This window comes from Schistocerca piceifrons, chromosome 2 (genome assembly GCF_021461385.2).
Source record: "Schistocerca piceifrons isolate TAMUIC-IGC-003096 chromosome 2, iqSchPice1.1, whole genome shotgun sequence".
NCBI lineage: Eukaryota > Metazoa > Arthropoda > Insecta > Orthoptera > Acrididae > Schistocerca > Schistocerca piceifrons.
The window spans coordinates 698644136-698666086 of record NC_060139.1 but is presented as its reverse complement, the minus strand read 5'-3'; the positions used below and the strand labels follow the sequence as shown (position 1 = coordinate 698666086).

At 39.6% G+C, this 21951-nt stretch overlaps 1 protein-coding gene across 3 annotated transcripts in view; it reads left to right on the top strand.

The window, feature by feature from the left end:
- LOC124777287 (maestro heat-like repeat-containing protein family member 1) overlaps positions 1 to 21951 on the top strand; it is a 274758-nt gene that overhangs the window by 116053 nt on the left and 136754 nt on the right. For all 3 annotated transcript variants that reach the window (XM_047252633.1, XM_047252635.1, XM_047252634.1), the window contains exon 19: positions 8287 to 8455. In XM_047252633.1, the coding sequence (XP_047108589.1) occupies positions 8287 to 8455 (169 nt within the window). The remainder of the gene's footprint in view (positions 1 to 8286; positions 8456 to 21951) is intronic.

Genomic DNA, 21951 nt, shown 5'->3' with positions numbered 1-21951 from the left:
TGCAGATAGCCAGCTACTTATGATGCAAAAGTGCATCACATTATACTTTAAAAATTAGCATTTAGTTGTGAACTCATGTTGCACCCTTACACAGATTCTCACAAATACTGCTTTTGTTAAGCCCAGCTTAAGTTTTCTTTGCAGTTCATTGAGAGGAATCTGAATACAATTTGAATATAAATTGTTAACAATCTTTGTGCCATAGACATGTGAGATTGAGTTCTCTGAGAGAAGCATCTCATTATGTGCATACATACATACATACATAGGAAACTTGTGTTCAGTCAGATAGGTGTGGCCAGCTGGTGTGGCTGAGCAGCTGTAGGCGCTTCAGTCTGGAACTGCGCGACCACTACGGTCGCAGGTTCAAGTCCTGCCTAGGGCATGGATGTGTATGAGGTCCTTAGGTTAGTTAGGTTTAAGTAGTTCTAGTTCTAAGTTCTAGGGGATTGATGACCTCAGATGTTAAGTCTCATAGTGCTCAGAGCCATTTGAACCAGATAGGTGTGATAAAAACAGTACTGAGCATGCCTGAACATGTGTTGTGATGTGATAGCTCTTTACTATCTCAGTGGTAGTGACATAAGGTATAAGATGTAAAAACGAAGCTAGAATGCAACTACAAGAAACCACAATATGTAATGATAGTTAATCTTTTTTCGTTGTAAATTTCTCTATTTTGCAATAATTGTTCTGTTGTTGTCTTTGATTTCATTTTGGAGCAACACAAACATAATGACTAATGTAGATGGGCAGTAGCATTTAGTAATTGTAGTGCAAAACAGAAAATACGTACTTAAGGCTGTCTCACATGCAGTAAGGTTCTCAGCATGTTTGCTAGATGACATACATGGCTGCCAGCTAGCAGGTGGGGGTGATGGCTATCTTGCATGCTGAACCTGTATGATGCATGTATGATTCGACACGAAAGCTAGCTGGCTGGCTTGACTCCTTGAATGGCAGGATGTGTGAGCCGGCCGAGCTGCAATTTTTCTCAAACACTTGTTTTGTGATAAAATTTGATTCTCGCACATCATATAGCTTCATTCATCAGCTTCATGAGGAACTGCCTATCATTTTGTTAATGGTCAAATGTATTGTATAATTTTATGATTAAGTAAACTATTGCAAGAATTTTAGAAAGTTGGCAGTGAAAAATACAGGTTGCTATGAATTTGTGTGTGGTGCATATTAGGTCATATTTTGCTATATATGAAATGTAGCTAACACATTGAATTTTTCTTTAAAATTTTAGGGATATTGCTATCTATTACCAATCAAAAGAAAATGGATCACATATAAAGCACTTTGTCTGAACCCGCTTGCCAGCAAAAAAGCCAGAATGAAGTATTCACGAAATACCTCATATCTCACCAATGGTATCAGATGCTGGAACAAGATTTTGTGAAATGATAGTACACACAGAGGACAGTATTTTGCCATATGATTAATATGCAAAACTTCCATATCTACAACTGTATTAAAGTGACTACAGGTCTTTTACAATGAAATGATGCAATATTTAAGCACCATCGATAGCTGGTGAACCAAGAATTATTGTGGTTTGGAAACAACATATGTGAGGAAATTTCACTTTATTTTTGTACTGAGATGGACATTGTTATAAACTATCGACTTGTCTTTCAATCAGTTGCTGTTTTACGATTTTTTGACTGTTTCAACTGCATTGTAATGTCAGTTCCATAAATATTTACAAACTCTGCTTTGTTTTGGCAAAAGAAGCAGAAGTGAATATGCCAGCTAGGTAATTTAACATATTACTGAAAACTAGCCACTGATAACTTCTCTCTGAAAAAAACTAAAGGGAATAAAAGGTCTGGCAAAAATAAATTGATATATCTTTTGAAATTTTAATAGAATCCTGTACCCCAGTGTCTTTTTAATAATGAATGATATGGATTGACATTGGACAGAGAATTTCATTTCTGTATCTTGATGCTTTGAGAAATATGAAAACATTAAAATTTTCAGAATCCACTCATCTACCTATCAAAGTGTAGACAGATCACCAATATTTTCGACAAACTGAAAGTTGTTTGCGGTGAAAAAGTGCAATCCCTTATTATGTGTAGAAAAAGAAAAGAAAAGATACCATGGTATGTGCTTTATTTTTCTTCAGAGAAACGTAATCATTGATGAGTTTTAAGTAGTACATGAGACTCTTTGTTGCCACATTAATCGATGTCTTTTGCCCAAATGCAGCAGAGTTTATAAATATTCATTTCACTGACATTCTAATGCAGTTGAAATTCCAACAGTCATAAAACGGCAACTGATGCAAAGACATGCCAATAGTTTATGAAAATACCAAGTCTCAGTATAAAAAATAAACTGTAATTTCTTCACACATGTTGTTCCAAATGCACAGTTATTCTCATTTCACCAGCTATTGAGGGTGCTTAGCCTTCGAGTGGTCACGCTGTTTTTCATAACATGAGCAGACATGCAATGCACTACATACATATATAAAGAGTGGCTGTTTTTATGTTTCAAAGATAAATTTGTATGAGCGAAATCACAGTTAAATCTGAGATTAATAAAAAGATGATAAATTAAATTTGCATAATATGAGCTATCAGATCACAGCCAACCACTTGTTTGATTACTAATTATCTCATAGACGACTTCTTCATTGTGGGACAGTGCTGCTAGCTCATAATCTAGATTATTTTCTTGCACAGATCGTACATTTTTTCCTCACCTAGCTCGCTTTTTATGTTGTATTATTGCTCATCTCTTGGATATATGACAACACAGTTTATCGCTGTGTTACCTGAAGTAATGATGGTATCACGCTTGTGAGACAATGCTGGAACAGTGTGAAACAATTTTATTTGTGGTTCACGCACTTTATACGTAGGTGCTCCCGCTTGAGGGTTAAATATTACATAATTTCACTGCAAAAATCTGTAGTCACTTGAATATCACAGTAGATATGGAACTTCCGCATATTAATCATATGGTAAAATACTCTCTTCTTTGTATACTATCATTTGCCAAAATGTTGTTGTGATATCTGAAACCATTTAGGATCACAAGGAATTTTATGAAGATTTCATTCTGGCCTTTTCACTGGTGGCTGAGCTCAGGATGAAACACTTTACATACAATCCATTTTCTGAACATTGAAGGTACAGCAATATCCTTCAGAGTTCACAGAAAACTTCGATATGTTAGCTACATTTCATATTCAGCAACATATGACCTAACATGCTCCAAATGCAAATTCTTAGCGACCTCTATTTTTCACTGAAGACTTCCCGAACTACTTCCAGTAGTTTACTTAATCGTAAAATATCAGAATAAATATGACAAGTAACTAAATGATAGGCAGTTCATCATGAAACTGATGAATGAAGTTATAAGATGTGCGAGAATTCTTTTTTGTACCAAGTAGGCTTTTACAACTGTTTGAGAAAGATTGCAGGTTCGCCAGCTAATGTGTGATGTTCTGTTTGGCATCAAGGGTTAACTGGTGTTATTTGTCTCATAGCCAGTTCCAGTCCTGTAATCTGTGATATCAGTCACCAAACAGGGTTCCTTATTGGGTCAGTACAGTTAGCATGCAGGGAACCCAACTAGGCCTCATAAGGGAAAATAGCACTAAACCTGTCAGGGGAAACATACACAGTTCCCTGCAGGGCAGTCGGTTAACAGACAAAGCCCACAAGTTGGCCGCCACATGAGTCGGCGTGTAAGAGTGCACCAAATCTTATTCTGTGTGAGATGGGCTTTATAGAATGTAACAGAGTCTGAAAGAAGCATACAGTATGTTTTTCATTGTATTTGTGTCACCTTGTTGCATCCAAAATGACTGCTGTGCTTGTGTAGCTGGACTGCTGTGCTTGTGTAACTGTGTAAAAAGGGTAGCAGAGGAAACAAAGTGGGTCATCAAAGTGTTGTGAAAATGTGACTTCTAAGAGTTGAAGGGGCAAGGAGAGTGTGATATAAGGGAACAGAAAAATGAGATTTGTATGACATCTACATATATATCCTCCACAAGCCAACATATGGTGAATGTACAAGTTCTAATTTCTATTTTCTTGTCTTCATGTTCCTTATGCAAATTGTGTGTTCGTGATAGTAAAAACCGGCCACTGTGGCCGAGCGGTTCTAGGTGTTTCAGCCCGGAACTGCACACCTGCTATGGTCGCAGGTTCAAATCCTGCCTCGGGCATGGATATATGTGATGTCCTTAGGTTAGTTAGTTCTAGCGGGCTGATGACCTCAGATGTTAAGTCCCATAATGCTCAGAGCCATTTGAACCATTTGATAGTAAAATTGTACTGCAGTCAACTGCAAATGCCAATTCTCTAAATTTTCTCAATGGTGTTTTATGAAAAGAATGTTGTCATCTGTCCAGGGATTCACATTTGAGTGCATGAAGCAGATTGTGATACAAGGGCTATCCACAAAGTACATTATGTTTTCGTTTCTGTCCGTTAGGGGCGGGGCTAGTGCGACCATCTTGGTGTCATGGCGTTCCGCCGCTCCGTCAGCATCCTGCCGTGCTAGTGAGAGGTTCGTGCTGTACTCCGTTGAGTTACTGTGACAGTTTGAAATGTCAGCGTTAATTGAAAATGCCGCGAAGTGTGAAGTGCGTGCTGTAATAAGGTTTCTGACTGCAAAAAACTGTACACCGATAGAAATCTATCGGCAGCTTTGTGAAGTGTATGGGGACAACATAATCACTGAAGGTGGAGTGCGTCAATGGGTCATAAAATTTAAAAATGGCCGAGCTAACGTTCACGACGAAGAGCGAAGTGGAAGACCCAGCATAGTGACTGCCGAACTTGTCGAAAAAGTAGATGCCGCGGTCCTTGAAAACGGTAATTTCACAATAACCGAACTCTCTATGAGTTTTCCACAAATTTCACAAAGTTTGTTGCACGAAATCATTACCGAAAAGCTTGGTTACCACAAGTTTTGTGCAAGATGGATACTAAAAATCTTGACAGAGATTCACAAAAATCAGCGAATGGCTGCAGCGTTAACGTTTTTGGACGCTTACGATAAAGATGGCGACTCATTACTCGATCACATCATTACTGGTTACGAAACATGGGTTAAGCATGTGAATTGCAAGACAAAATTGCAGTCAATGCAGTGGGGGCACACAAATTTCCCCCAAAAACCCAAGACATGCATGCAGACAATGTCAGCAAGGAACGTGATGGCAACTGTCTTTTGGGACAGAAAAGGTGTGATTTTTGTGGATTTCCTGGAAAGAGGCACTACAATAAACTCTCAAAGGTATTGCCAAACCCTGCACAACCTCAGAACAGCAATACAAAACAAGCACAGGTGAAAGTTGGGCTCAAAGATCTTGCTGATTCACGACAACGCTCGGGGCCACACAGCAAATTCCACTCGTGAAGTTCTCGAATCTTTTTGGTGGGAGTTGTTTTCCTCATCCGCCGTACAGTCCCGACCTGGCACTGAGCGACTTCCACTTATTCCCAGCAATGAAGAAGTGGTTGGCTATGCAGCGTTTTGATGACAACGCACAGCTTCAAGAAGAGGTAACCATGTGGTTGAAGGCGCAGGTGGCCGAATTTTACGACGAAGGAATTTCCAAGCTCATCCATCGCTATGATAAGTGCCTTAATTTAAATGGCAACTATGTAGAAAAGTAGTATTTAAGTGTGGCTTTCATCTGTATATAATAAAAAAAAATTCCAATACTTTATTTATTCTTTATTCCAAAACAAAATGTACTTTGTGGATAGCCCTCGTATAAGGAAGGTGACAGTGATCAGGGATTGAAGTAAACAGTGAAGAGCAGAAAAAAGAAAGGGTTAAAATGAAGCCACAGAAAGGTGGACTGATTAGAGGATGAAAAAACAACACATGACTTGGGTGGAAGGACTTCAGAGTTAACTGAATCCCAGCTTCTGACTAGTTCAGCCGTTTTTCGATTGAATTTGGTTGTGTTGGCCATAGTAGATAACCTTGAACCTTAAAACCACTGCAGTGAACGATGACCAGAAATAATATGTGTGCGTGGAGGGAAAATGGGGGTAGGAGGTTGTTGTTGTTGTTTTTGTCTTCAGTCCAGATGCTGGTTTGATGCAGCTCTCCATGCTACTCTATCTGTGTGGAAGCTTCTTCATATCTGAATAACTACTGCAGCCTATTTCCTTTTGAATCTGCTTAGTGTATTCATCTCATGGTCTCCCTCTATGAATTTTACCCTCTACGCATTTTACCCTCTACGCTTCCCCCACAATACTAAATTGGTGGTCCCTTGATGTCTCAGAAGGTTTCTTACCAACTAATCCCGTCTTTTAGTAAGGTTGTGCCACAAATTCCTCTTCTCCCTAATTCTGTTCAGTACCTCATCATTAGTTACATGATCTATCCGTCTAATCTTCAGGATTCTTCTGTACCACCACATTTCGAAAGCCTCCATTATCTCCTTGTCCAAACTATTCATTGTCCATGTTTCAATTCCATACATGGCTACACTCCATACAAATACTTTCAGAAAAGACTTTTTGAGACTTAAGTCTATACTCGATGTTAACAAATTTCTCTTCTTCAGAAACACTTTTCTTGCCATAGCCAATCTACATGTTATACTCTCTCTACTTCTACCATCATCAGTTATTTTGCTCCCCAAATAGCAAAACTCATCTACTACTTTAAGTGTCTCATTTCGTAATCTAATTTCTCAGCATCACCTGATTTAATATTCTCATTTTGATTTTGTTGATGTTAATCTTATGTTCACCTTTCAAGACACTGTCCAATCCATTCAACTGCTCTTCCAGACCCTGCTGTCTCTGGCAGAATTACTCTATCATTGGCAGACCTCAAAGTTTTTATTTCTTCTCTGTGGATATTAATTCCTATTCCAAATTTTTCTTTTGTTTCCTTTACTGCTTGCTTGATATACAGACTGAATAATGTTGGGGATAGGCTACAGCACTGTGTTATTCCCTTCTCAACTGCTACTTCCCTTTCATGCCCTTCGACTCTTATAATTGCCATCTGGTTTCTGTACAAATTGTAAATAGTTATTCGCTCCCTGTATTTTACCGCTGCCACCTTCAGAATTTGAAAGAGAGTATTTCAGTCAACATTGTCAAAAGTTTTCTCTAAGTCTACAAATGCTAGAAATGTAGGCTTGCTTTTCCTTAATCTATCTTCTAAGATAAGCCGCAGGGTCAGTATTGCCTTGTGTGTTGCAACATTTCTACATAATCCATACTGATCTTCCCTGAGGTCAGCTTCTACTAGTTTTTCCATTCACCTGTAAAGAATTCATGTTAATATTTTGCAGCCATGACTTATTAAACCGATAGCTTGGTAATTTTCACACCTGTTGACACCTGCTTTCTTTGGGTTTGGAATTATTATATTCTTCTTTAAGTCTGAGAGTATTTCACGTGTCTCATACATCTTGCTCACCAGATGGTAAGAGTTTTGTCGTGGCTGGCTCTCCAAACGCTATTATTAGTTCTAATGGAATGTTGTCTACTTCCGGGGCATTGTTTTGACTTAGGTCTTTCAGTGCTCTGTCAAATTGTCCACACATAATCATACCTCCCATTTTGTCTTCATCTACGTCCTCTTTCATTTCCATAATGTTGCCCTCAAGTGCATCACCCTTGTATAGACCCTCTAGATACTCCTTCCACCTTTCTACTTTCCCTTCTTTGCTTAGGACTGGTTTCCCATCTGAACTCTTGATATTCATACAGGCAGTTCTCTTTTCTCCAAACATCTCTTTAATTTTCCTATAGGTGGTATCTGTCTTACCCCTATTGATATATGCCTCTACATCCTTACATTTGGTCTCTAGTCATTCTTGCTTAGCCATTTTGCACTGCCTGTCTGTCTCGTTTTTGAGAGTTTGTATTCCTTTTTGCCTGCTTTATTTACTGCATTTTTATGTTTTCTCCTTTCATCAATTAAATTCATTATCTCTTCTGTTACCCAAGGATTTCTGCTAGCCCTCATTATTTTATCTACTTGATCCTCTGCTACCTTCACTATTTTCTCTCTCAAAGCTACCAGTTCTTCTTCTACTGTATTCCTTTCACCTCTATTTGTCAATCATCCCCTAATGCTCTCTCTGAAACTCTCTACAACCTCTGGTTCTTTCAGTTTATCCAGGTCCCATCTCCTTAAATTTCTGCCCTTTTAGTTTCTTCAGTTTTAATCTACGGTTCATAACCAATTATTATTGGGTTATTTGGTTATTAATATTTTAGAACCTTGTCAGAAAAATAACACAATACATGTATTTGTTTTTAACAGATAGTGTGTTCAAAGCTACCACAATTTCAAGTCATACCGTTCACAGACAGTTTACTGGATGGTTTAATGGATGCTGAACCTAGCAGTTCCAGTGGTGCAAGTGTTATTCTGAATGTATTTTTGAAGATTAAAGGAGGAGAGCTTTATCATCAAGTTAATGAAATTCTGAGTAAGTAAATTATATTCAGTTGCTTTCCAGTGACACACATTTCTTTCTTGACAATACTATCATACAGTTAAGTATGACCCCACCGACACCCCGCACCCCTACCTTCTACCTTCTTCCTAAAATTCACAAACCCAATCATCCCGGCCACCCCATTGTAGCTGGTTACCAAGCTCCCACAGAACGTATCTCTGCCTACGTAGATCAACACCGTCAACCCATTACATGCAGTCTCCCATCCTTCATCAAAGACACCAACCACTTTCTTGAACGCCTGGAATCCTTACCCAATCTGTTACCCCCGGAAACCATCCTTGTAACCATTGATGCCACTTCCTTATACACAAATATTCCGCACGTCCAGGGCCTCGCTGCGTTGGAGCACTTCCTTTCACGCCGATCACCTGCCACCCTACCTAAAACCTCTTTCCTCATTACTTTAGCCAGCTTCATCCTGACCCACAACTTCTTCACTTTTGAAGGCCAGACATACCAACAATTAAAGGGAACAGCCATGGGTACCAGGATGGCCCCCTCGTACGCCAACCTATTCATGGGTCACTTAGAGGAAGCCTTCTTGGTTACCCAGGCCTGCCAACCCGAAGTTTGGTACAGATTTATTGATGACATCTTCATGATCTGGACTTACAGTGAAGAAGAACTCCAGAATTTCCTCTCCAACCTCAACTCCTTTGGTTCCATCAGATTCACCTGGTCCTACTCCAAATCCCATGCCACTTTCCTTGACGTTGACCTCCATCTGTCCAATGGCCAGCTTCACACGTCCGTCCACATCAAACCCACCAACAAGCAACAGTACCTCCATTATGACAGCTGCCACCCATTCCACATCAAACGGTCCCTTCCCTACAGCCTAGGTCTTCGTGGCAAACGAATCTGCTCCAGTCCGGAATCCCTGAACCATTACACCAACAACCTGAAAACAGCTTTCACATCTCGCAACTACCCTCCCGACCTGGTACAGAAGCAAATAACCAGAGCCACTTCCTCATCCCCTCAAACCCAGAACCTCCCACAGAAGAACCACAAAAGTGCCCCACTTGTGACAGGATACTTTCCGGGACTGGATCAGACTCTGAATGTGGCTCTCCAGCAGGGATACGACTTCCTCAAATCCTGCCCTGAAATGAGATCCATCCTTCATGAAATCCTCCCCACTCCACCAAGAGTGTCTTTCCGCCGTCCACCTAACCTTCGTAACCTCTTAGTTCATCCCTATGAAATCCCCAAACCACCTTCCCTACCCTCTGGCTCCTACCCTTGTAACCACCCCCGCTGTAAAACCTGTCCAATGCACCCTCCCACCACCACCTACTCCAGTCCTGTAACCCGGAAGGTGTACACGATCAAAGGCAGAGCCACGTGTGAAAGCACCCATGTGATTTACCAACTGACCTGCCTACACTGTGAAGCTTTCTATGTGGGAATGACCAGCAACAAACTGTCCATTCGTATGAATGGACACAGGCAGACAGTGTTTGTTGGTAATGAGGATCACCCTGTGGCTAAACATGCCTTGGTGCACGGCCAGCACATCTTGGCACAGTGTTACACCGTCCGGGTTATCTGGATACTTCCCACTAACACCAACCTGTCAGAACTCCGGAGATTGGAACTTGCTCTTCAGTATATCCTCTCTTCTCGTTATCCACCAGGCCTCAACCTCCGCTAATTTCAAGTTGCCGCCGCTCATACCTCACCTGTCTTTCAATAACATCTTTGCCTCTTTACTTCCGCCTCGACTGACATCTCTGCCCAAACTCTTTGCCTTTACAAATATCTGCTTGTGTCTGTGTATGTGCGGATGGATATGTGAGTGTGTGCGAGTGTATACCCGTCCGTTTTGCCCCCTAAGGTAAGTCTTTCCGCTCCCGGGATTGGAATGACTCCTTACCCTCTCCCTTAAAACCCACATTCTTTCGCCTTTCCCTCTCCTTTCCTCTTTCCTGAGAAGCAACCGTTTGTTGCGAAAGCTAGAATTTTGTGTGTATGTTTGTGTTTGTTTGTGTGTCTATCGACCTGCCAGTGCTTTTGTTTGGTAAGTCTCATCATCATTGTTTATATATATATATATATATATATATATATACACACACACACACACACACACACACACACACACACACACACACACACACACACACACACACACACTCTCTCTCCTGGAAATGGAAAAAAGAACACATTGACACCGGTGTGTCAGACCCACCATACTTGCTCCGGACACTGCGAGAGGGCTGTACAAGCAATGATCACACGCACGGCACAGCGGACACACCAGGAACCGCGGTGTTGGCCGTCGAATGGCGCTAGCTGCGCAGCATTTGTGCACCGCTGCCGTCAGTGTCAGCCAGTTTGCTGTGGCATACGGAGCTCCATCGCAGTCTTTAACACTGGTAGCATGCTGCGACAGCGTGGACGTGAACCGTATGTGCAGTTGACGGACTTTGAGCGAGGGCGTATAGTGGGCATGCGGGAGGCCGGGTGGACGTACCGCCGAATTGCTCAACACGTGGGGCGTGAGGTCTCCACAGTACATCGATGTTGTCGCCAGTGGTCGGCGGAAGGTGCACGTGCCCGTCGACCTGGGACCAGACCGCAGCAACGCACGGATGCACGCCAAGACCGTAGGATCCTACGCAGTGCCGTAGGGGACCGCACCGCCACTTCCCAGCAAATTAGGGACACTGTTGCTCCTGGGGTATCGGCGAGGACCATTCGCAACCGTCTCCATGAAGCTGGGCTATGGTCCCGCACACCGTTAGGCCGTCTTCCGCTCACGTCCCAACATCGTGCAGCCCGCCTCCAGTGGTGTCGCGACAGGCGTGAATGGAGGGACGAATGGAGACGTGTCGTCTTCAGCGATGAGAGTCGCTTCTGCCTTGGTGCCAATGATGGTCGTATGCGTGTTTGGCGCCGTGCAGGTGAGCGCCACAATCAGGACTGCATACGACCGAGGCACACAGGGCCAACACCCGGCATCATGGTGTGGGGAGCGATCTCCTACACTGGCCGTACACCACTGGTGATCGTCGAAGGGACACTGAATAGTGCACGGTACATCCAAACCGTCATCGAACCCATCGTTCTACCATTCCTAGACCGGCAAGGGAACTTGCTGTTCCAACAGGACAATGCACGTCTGCATGTATCCCGTGCCACCCAACGTGCTCTAGAAGGTGTAAGTCAACTACCCTGGCCAGCAAGATCTCCGGATCTGTCCCCATTGAGCATGTTTGGGACTGGATGAAGCGTCGTCTCACGCGGTCTGCACGTCCAGCACGAACGCTGGTCCAACTGAGGCACCAGGTGGAAATGGCATGGCAAGCCGTTCCACAGGACTACATCCAGCATCTCTATGATCGTCTCCATGGGAGAATAGCAGTCTGCATTGCTGCGAAAGGTGGATATACACTGTACTAGTGCCGACATTGTGCATGCTCTGTTGCCTGTGTCTATGTGCCTGTGGTTCTGTCAGTGTGATCATGTGATGTATCTGACCCCAGGAATGTGTCAATAAAGTTTCCCCTTCCTGGGACAATGAATTCACGGTGTTCTTATTTCAATTTCCAGGAGTGTGTGTGTGTCTATATATATATATATATATAAACAAAGATGATGTGACTTACCAAATGAAAGTGCTGGCAGGTCGACAGACACACAAACATACACACAAAATTCAAGCTTTTGCAACAAACTGTTGCCTCATCAGGAAAGAGCGAAGGAGAGGGAAAGACGAAAGACTATAAAAAAAAAAAAAAAAAATATATATATATATATAATGGAAGGAAACATTCCACGTGGGAAAAATTATATATAAATACAAAGATGAGGTGACTTACCGAACAAAAACGCTGGCAGGTCGATAGACACACAAACAAACACAAACATACACACAAAATTCAAGCTTTCGCAACAAATTGTTGCCTCATCAGGAAAGAGGGAAGGAGAGGGGAAGACGAAAGGAAGTGGGTTTTAAAGGAGAGGGTAAGGAGTCATTCCAATCCCGGGAGCGGAAAGACTTACCTTAGGGGGAAAAAGGACAGGTATACACTCGCACACACACACATATCCATCCACACATACACAGACACAAGCAGACATTTGTAAAGGCAAAGAGTTTGGGCAGAGATGTCAGTCGGGGCGGATGTACAGAGGCAAAGATGAAGTTGAAAGACAGGTGAGGTATGAGCGGCGGCAAATTGAAATTAGAAATTAGCGGAGATTGAGGCCTGGCGGATAGCGAGAAGGAAGGATATGCTGAAGGGCTATCCGCCAGGCCTCAATCTCCGCTAATTTCTAATTTCAATTTGCCGCCGCTCATACCTCACCTGTCTTTCAACTTCATCTTTGCCTCTGTACATCCGCCCCGACTGACATCTCTGCCCAAACTCTTTGCCTTTACAAATGTCTGCTTGTGTCTGTGTATGTGTGGATGGATATGTGTGTGTGTGTGCGAGTGTATACCTGTCCTTTTTCCCCCTAAGGTAAGTCTTTCCGCTCCCGGGATTGGAATGACTCCTTACCCTCTCCCTTAAAACCCATATCCTTTTGTCTTTCCTTCTCCTTCCCTCTTTCCTGACGAGGCAACCATTGGTTGCGAAAGCTAGAATTTTGTGTGTATGTTTGTGTTTGTTTGTGTGTCTATCGACCTGCCAGGGTTTTTGTTTGGTAAGTTTCATCATCTTTCTTTTTAGATATATTTTTCCCACGTGGAATGTTTCCCTCTATTTTTTATATATATATATATATATATATATATATATATATATATATATATATATATATATATGCTGTAACAGCGTCTTTGTTTTTAGATATATTTTTCCCAGTTGGAATGTTTCCCTCTATCACCATTTCAGTGCAGTAATGTGTTCATTGTAAATAACTATTATAGTAGTTATATTACATGTTTATTACCTTATAAATAAATAAAAAACTTTTTAATTTTAAATTCATTGCATTAGGATTTGTAAAATGACTCTTTCATATAGTGTTCATTAAAAAAGATGATCATTCCACTTTGACCTGTGGAATGGTACATCAGCTTATTTGTTTTAGTTGTAAATATTTGTCATGTATTGTTATTTTTCTGACATGGTCCACATCCTGGAGGACCTCCTCACTGTGGATCAGTTGGAATGAAAGTAAATCTAATCAAGTTCTCCTCAAATAATATAAACCAAACATAGATGTTTCAGTAGAGAAAAAATTCTGTTTTTCAGTTTAACGTAGTTGCATTTTGTATTATTGAACCAATGTAGCACCTGTAAAAAAGGATGTGGGAAATGAAACTGACATCAGTTTTCAGACTATTGGCAGCCCTGTGCTACGTAGGATGTGCAAGTTTTGTGCACTCGTAAAGATAAGTTAATTAGATTGTAATACACATTACTTTAGTACAAATTACTCATCAAATACATGTATTAGTGTGGTTTTAAGTTTACTATTGAAGGTTTAATTTTCTTTGTGTATTATTCTAGAAAATGCGAAATGTTCATTGATTTGGGTTGTAATGGTATTTTTGTTTACATTTTGCAATGATACACTTGCAGAATCTTTTTTTTCTTTCTAGTAATTTATGTAGGGCATATCACTTGATTACTTAGGTCCTATTTTCAGAAGGTAGTGTAAGTGTTAAGTAGTTTGATTGAGAAATTAATTTGTTTTTATACTGCTGCGTATGTGCCAAAATTATGTAAGTTTGTTTTATTGTTTATTGGTAATTTAGTTGACTTATTCTTTCTAAACTGTTTTGTACCATGAGTGAAAAGTGCCTGATGTGCCATAGAATTGTTAGTTCCAGGATGGTATCTGATGGATGCAGTACTTTTTCCATTGCGGTGAACAGTGGTGTGGGATTGGGGGAAGTGAGGCTCTTCAGTGATTTTGTATGAATGCTGTAGAGGTAGGAATATAGTGTAACAGGGGGGAAAATTTCTGCCCTACAGACATCAGGACATGTTAAGGAGGGAGTAGGGTAAAAAGAGGTTGGAAGTGGGAACAGCTAATAGACAGAATGAGTTTAGAACTTCTTCTGGCAGCTTTGTGGTGAATGTGAAAAATAAATTTGACCTGCTGCTTCAGGTAAAAATGGATGAGCCTCAAGCAGATGTAAGTGTAGACAAGGCACAAAAAATTAGTGAAGTACTAGTGGTTACAAATGTCAGAGCAACACTTTCTTTTAGGATAAAGACAGAAGAAACTAAGTTTTATGAGAGATTAGAATTCGAACAAACCCTCAGTATGTGAAAGAAATGAACATTGTAAGTCCAGCATACTGTATCAGTACAAACGGCTGTTGCTTGAACATTTTCAGCAGTCACCAGAAATTTCAATTCCAATCAATTATTGCTCTCAGTGTGAAATGCCAGCTCTCTTTATTTCATCAAAATATTCAAGGACTGGAAAGTAAAATTGACTATTTACTTGAACTGATGAATTAATTATCAAACTCAGTTGACAAAATCTTTCTCTTTGAACATCGTGCAACCACTTCTATTAATGTGTGAAATGTTCCAGAATTTATGTCAGCATCTCACTTTTGTAGAGCAGAAAGGAGTGGTTTCCATATTGGTCAGGAATTGCCATAAATTTAAGAACATAGTCTATAAATTTTGCTTAGAGCTGCATATAGAACCATTAATGACTGAAGTAGAATGTCATAATAAATCCTTTGTTATAATAAAAGCACCTGCAAGTAATTTTGATTTGTTCATAATCATCTTGAAGGTATTTAACAGAAAAAAGCAACGAAATATTAGTTGCTTGTGATCTTAATGTCGAGTTTCTTAAAAATTCTTCCAGTTAGAATTTGAGTCAGTAACATTATCATTCAGCTTACTGCCTGGTGTAAACTTCCCAACTAGGGTAACTAATTGTTCAGAAACAGCCATTGATAATATCTTTATAGAACGGCGTAATGAACAAAATTAAATTACAAAACTAATAATCAATGGCCTGTCAGATCATGATATGCAGTTCCTTTTGTTAAATGTTAGTACTAATCAGGATACAAAAACTAGTAAATTTGAGTTCAGTGATGTAAACAGTATGTCAAAAATTGATTATTTTAGGAAAATCAAGAAAGGCAAAAGAGTTGAAGACGTTGGTACAGAGCTCATGACAATGAAAAACATAAATTCATTAACAAAGTGCTTAACTTACTTGAAATCTGTGTTCACCCAGCAGTAACCCAGGTAAGACCAATGCCTACAGAGAAGCCATGGATTACGTGAGAAGTAAAGGCTTATTATAAGAAAAACAAGAAACAATATCTGTCAGTGAGAAACAGCTCTGATTTTGATGCTATAGCCCATTACAAGAAATGTGGGAAAAGTGTCAAAGATAGTAATACAGATATCAAAGAAAATACATTCTCAGAAAAAGACTGTTATATCCAATGACAAAATAGACACTATGGAATGTAGCGAAGCAGGAGACTGGTAGAACCAGAGATGAGGAGCAGATAGCATTAAAAGTAAATAATCTATAAGTAACAGATGTACGTGCAGTATTGCAAACCTTTTTAACAAGCATTTCATTACAGTTACTGAAAAGATGTGATTGTCAGGTTCAGTAGGTGCAATCATGGAATATCTCAGGCCAGCCAAGACAAATAACGCCAATAATATGGATACCAACCTCGTAAAATCTGACTTCTCATCTTCAGTGCAGTAATGTGAGGATGTAGTAAAATTGCTGTTCTGTTTGATGATGTGCAGTTACAGTAGCCTAATCATTATCATATGGATCTCAATGTATTCTTCATTAACATGTTTTGTGGATAATTTATTGTCATTTAAAAGGAAAGATTTTTTTTATCTGTTGCACATCCACAAGGACAATTTCTGTTGGGATGTCGAAGGTACATTAGCTTTTTTTTTCCCTTTTATGTATGTACTGTGTATTTTTGTTTTCTGATGTGCTATACATTCTCGAAGATCTCCTCACTATTGTTCTATGTAACACAAAGCACTTCTAATATAATCCAAACTGTCTGTGCATCGCCTAGCTTGTCATTGTCCTAGTCACTTTTCAGTGACATACATTGTGTTGATATTGTTGGTAAAAAAGTCTACAAATATTAATATTAAGCTGTGTAATGAGTATATAATTGTATGTATTTTGGGAGAAAAGTTGCATCATAATTAGTGTTTTGTAGATCTTATATGGAGGACTGTCAGTGATGTGGAATGACTTAACTTCAAGCAAGTGGAGGAAATGATGGAAACTACAACGGTTATGAAAACAAGCTTTCGGCCAACAAGGCCTTTGTCAAAAATAGACAAAAAACATACACAGACCTGCAAATGCAACTCACACATACATGACCAGTCTCTGGCAGCTGAAAAAAGTCAGGCTATGAGCAGCTGTGCATGATGGGAGAGACAACCAGGTGGGGGTAAGGAAGAGACTGGGGCAGGGAGGGGACAGTAAAATGTTGCTGTGTGAACACACAGGGATGAGGTGGAGAGGGGGTAAATCCGCTAACTGCAGTTGATAGATTAGACAGAGGTTTGGTGAAAGAAGGTTGGGGGGGGGGGGGGGGGGGGGTAGCAGAAAAGGAGAGAAGTAAACAGACAGTGTGCGTTGGTGGAATAGAGGACTGTGTAGTACTGGAATGGGAACAGGGGAGGCACTAGATGGGTAAGGACAATGACTAATGAAGGCTGAGGCTAGGAGGGTTACAAGAACATATCATATATTGCAGGGAGAGTTCCCACCTGCACAATTCAGAATAGATGGTGTTGGTGGGAAGGATCCAGATGGCACAGGCTGTGAAGAAGCAGTCATTGAAAGGAAGAATGTCATGTTGGGTGGCCTGCTCAGCACCAGGGTGTTCCAGTTGCTTTTTGGCCACAGTTTGTCAGTGGCCATTCATGCAGGCAGACAGATTGTTGGTTGTCGTGCAACGCAGCACAGTGATTGCCGCTTAGCTTGTAGATCCCCTGACTGGTTTCCCAGGTAGCCGTGCCTTTGGTGGGATAGGTGATGTTTGTGACCGACCTGAAGTAGCTGGTGGTGGGAGATGTATGGGACAGTCTTGCCTCTTGGTCTATTACAATGAGCAATGAGGCAAGGGGTTGGGAGCAGAGGCTGTGTAGGAATGGATGAGGATATTGCGAAGGTTCGGTGGGTGACAGAATGCTACTGGGGAGGGGGGCAGAAGGATAGTGGGTAGGACATTTCTCATGAGAGGCGTGTGTGTGTGTGGGGGGGGGGGGGGGGTGTCTATTTTTGACGAAAGCCTTGGCCGAAAGCTTATTGTGTAGCAATCTTTCTGTTGTGCCTATTTGTGACTCACCATCTCTCCTATATGATGGATAGCAACTATATTTTTCATAATATTGTTGTTACATTCCCTCCTGGATTTTCTGTTGTTTGAAACTACAAATGCTGCATTAACACCTGACTCTCGTTAAACAGCTAAATCAATTTGTTGCTACATTAGTTGCAACTGTACGTGACAAATAACAGAGCCAATTTTTGTGTGCATGCTTGTGCATTGGGGTGGGGTTTACACACATTCAGTAATCAATTTCTTGCTTTATGTCTTCCATCTCCATTTTAGATATACCGTATGTGCATCAGAATAATGAATCCATCTATGAACTATAGACAGGGGACAATATAATCATGACTCTTTTCTTTGTATTCTGATTCTACAGATACTGATTAAAGTCAGCAACGGCTTTCATAAGTAATTTTGAGTTGGATGGGTTCATTTTGTGATCTGTCACATATGTATGTCTAACTAAAAGTGGTCAGATTCAACAGCAATGAGGTTCAGTCACATGTTGCTATTATTGTATCTATTATTGTTTTAATCTTTTGTGAGGATCTTGCTGTTAAGACTTCATTGCTCCCACTCTGAGAGACACACATTGCTCATAGAATTGATGATGAAGGGGGAGGGGAGGAGAGAAGAAAAGTAAAGTTTGTTACTTCAAGTTCAGCATTCTCTATTCCTCCCAGATGTACACTGTCCTTTTCAAAGCTGTGTGTGTGATGCATTTATCTTGAAGTGATCAATCAGCTGCCATCTTATTCCTCTGGTCCACTTCCATGTCACCATTCCTTCTAATCGATTGTGTATGATGCAGTTTTTTTTCTCATCTTGTGTCCTAGCCAATTTCTTTTACTCTTGATTGTTTTCAGTACTGTATTTATATTTTTCATTCATCCTGTGTAGTATAACTTATTTCCTTATTTATCTGTCCATTTCATGTCTTCCGTTCTTTTACAGATTCACACTACAAAAGCCTTTAAGTATTTATATTGTATTCATGTCAGGTTCCATGTTTTACACCAAGTAGGACAACAATATATGCAAAGGACTTTCGTAATCCTAACGTTCGTCCCAGTGCATTTGTTGACAGAACAATCTGTGGATGTACTGCATGTTTTGTGTCCAACAGGTCTAGCACAACCCACATTTTTTATCACTAAACAAATTTTTTCCTTTGCTGTTTATTTAATGTAGCACAAAATACGCTTCTTGTATTAAAAAGTTCTTTTGCAATAGATATCTATATTTTTATTTCTTGATTACATGACCCATTACTGGATACTGCACATATTTGGTACATGAGGTTAACACTTTGGAGACCGAGCCCAAGCAAAGCGTAGGTCACAGCACTGTGTTCCAAAGGCTGTGCACGAGTATAGCTTGGGCTGCAATTTTCTCGATGCACAAGCCACCTATTGCTCTAAAACTGGACTCATTTTGTACGAGAACAATGTACGGATGTCTTGCTACCTGCACAATGACAGATGTTGCCTTTTGTTGCCAATTTCTAGAATAATTTTAAAAGAGGCATTAGTGAACCTAATAGATGCCGTCATGTTGGCTGGGCCAATATGTGATCTTATTGACATAATTTGTGTATGTACTCATTAGATTTTGCAGTTTTCTGTAGTTCTCATTAGGTTTTGCTGTTTACTATAACTCTGCTACAAATATGTCACATTGGATGAGTAAGAAATTTTGGAAGCTCAAGAGGAAGAAATTGCACAATAACTCACATCACAACTACTTTTTAAGGATATTTATATTTTCTGCCATCATTGGTTTAAAATTTATACTGTGTCAAAGAAGTAAAGTAAATATTATAAATCTTTAAGCTTGGTTCTTTCTTAGTGTGTATTACTCTGGAAGATACATCCGTTACACGTGTGCCAGGAACACTTTACATAATGTCATAAATAGCTGGCGTTCTTGGCCCGATATTCTTCTAAATGGCTGGTATTCAAAGTTTAACTCATTCCAATAACTCATCACTATTTTTTACTTTTAAATTCCTCACTTGCTTTTTTAAAACTGGTTCCTTAGCCTTTTTCATAAGTATCTTCATTCTACATTCCTCATAGCCAGTGTTCAATGCTTATAAAATACTGTTGACTGCTTTTTAATTTTCAAATTAGTAATACCATGTCATCTTCAAACCTTATACATTTGATTATCCTTCTGGGGCATTACCATTCATTGGTGTACAAAAAGTCATTAATAGTCATTTGAACTTTGAAGATACTGCAGACTATTTGATTAGATTGGCACACATTGCCAATGTACGTCATAGACAGCCAAAAGCATTTAATGGTGATGCACAACTAAATCAGTTTTTAAATGAATACTTATCTTTGGAAATTGTAACGCAGTTATACCTGAGTGTTACTTTTGTAGCTACCAGACCAGTGTTTCCATTCAATTTTATGTTTGTTCTCTATAGTAAAACAAAACTTTAACAGATACTAGCAATGGTTTCAGACTGGTTTAATACTCAACAGAGACTCTCATGACTGCTATCAGCCCAAAAACAGAGACTTAGTTATGGCAGGCTCTACCACTCATTCACCATGATTAAACTTAAAATTAAAAATTATTGAAAACATTTTGCAACAAATGGAAGTTCTGTTTACACAATTTGAAACGTAGTTTAATATCATTTTCTGTGTAAAATTTTATCTCACAATATGATAACAAGTAGATTCAGTAGATTTCTGTTTAGTCTTTAATTATGAAGTACATTTTGAAGCTAATATTTATACTACATCTTTAGTTAGTAATGAAAAGTATTCATCTATCATTTTCAAGGCAAACAGTCATTCAACACGATTTCAGGAAATGATGTGGAAATTTCCACAAAACTAAATTTACATTAAACAGTGATTTTTCAACCGACAAACAAGTCTACCTGAATATAAGGTAACTATAAACTCCCATCCAAGTGGAAACAAAATTGATCATGTTAAGCAGCTGTCTACAAAATACGTGTTCTGTTGCAACCAGTGTATCGGAATGATGATCAGTTCTGGCATTGATGACTTCATAATAATGTTTCCTGGTCTGAGACATTGCAGTTCTTGTCACATTACTCTTTTATTGGAAACAGTTTTTAACAAAATTTTGTAGATAGATGTAAAACAGAGTAGGTGAAAGACAACAGCCCTGTCTAACTCCTCCTCTAATATTAATTCTTTCTATAATTTCCTCTTATATCCTTACTATTACTTGTTGCCATGTATAGAATGCTTACGAGTCTCCTTTCTTTCTGATCTGCTATAGGACGTTTAAAAGTTTAGTCCATTTTCTGTCAAAGGTCCTTTTCCAAGTCAATGAAAACAGCATTAACTTCCCTGTCTTTTTTTAGGAATTTGTGTTCAGTCATTGGTAATTGTCTATTTGCATCACTTATGCTCTTACTTCTTCTGAAACCAAATTGTTCTTCATTTGTCCCCGCTCAACTTAAGATTAAAATTATTTATTCACCTTTCATAGAAGAATTTTGTACCATTCATTTTCTTCTCTATTGACTTCACTGTTTTTGTAAAGCAATCTGGTCACACATTTCTTGTAAATGTATCTGTGTAAGTGTATTATTACCACCTTTTCTTGATATGAATGTTTGACAGGTTCAATCAGAATCCCATCTCCACTGCTTTCATTCCACATTTGATTTCCTTAAGTGCCATCTTAACTGCTTTCGTAATGTTTCTAAATTCTTTTTTATTCTCCATATCCAAAGAATCTCGGTGACCCCTTGCCTCATATATGTAATTCTTTTAAGTATTACTACCATTCATTCATTATTTCATGATTTTCTGGAATTTCATTTCCAAGCTCATCTTTATTCATTTACATAATGTTTCCCTTCCTCTTTCTGAGTAACAGGTTCTTTATTTCCCAGTTCATCACAGTGCATCTTCCCTCCCTTTAATGTTCCTCAGTTGTTTCAGATTTTTTTTGTAGCCACTGTGCTCAAGCTTTCCAGTTTCTTTTCAAAATTAATTACCTAGTGCCTATATCGCATTCTATCTACTTCTGTTACAGAATTGTTATATTTTCTTCTTTCTCCCATCTTCTCCAATATTTTCTGTGTTACTCATGCTTTCATAATTTTATTTACTTCCTTAACATCAGTTGTTTCTCCTGCTGCTTTCTACATACAGTTTTCAAGAGTAATCCATTATTTCCA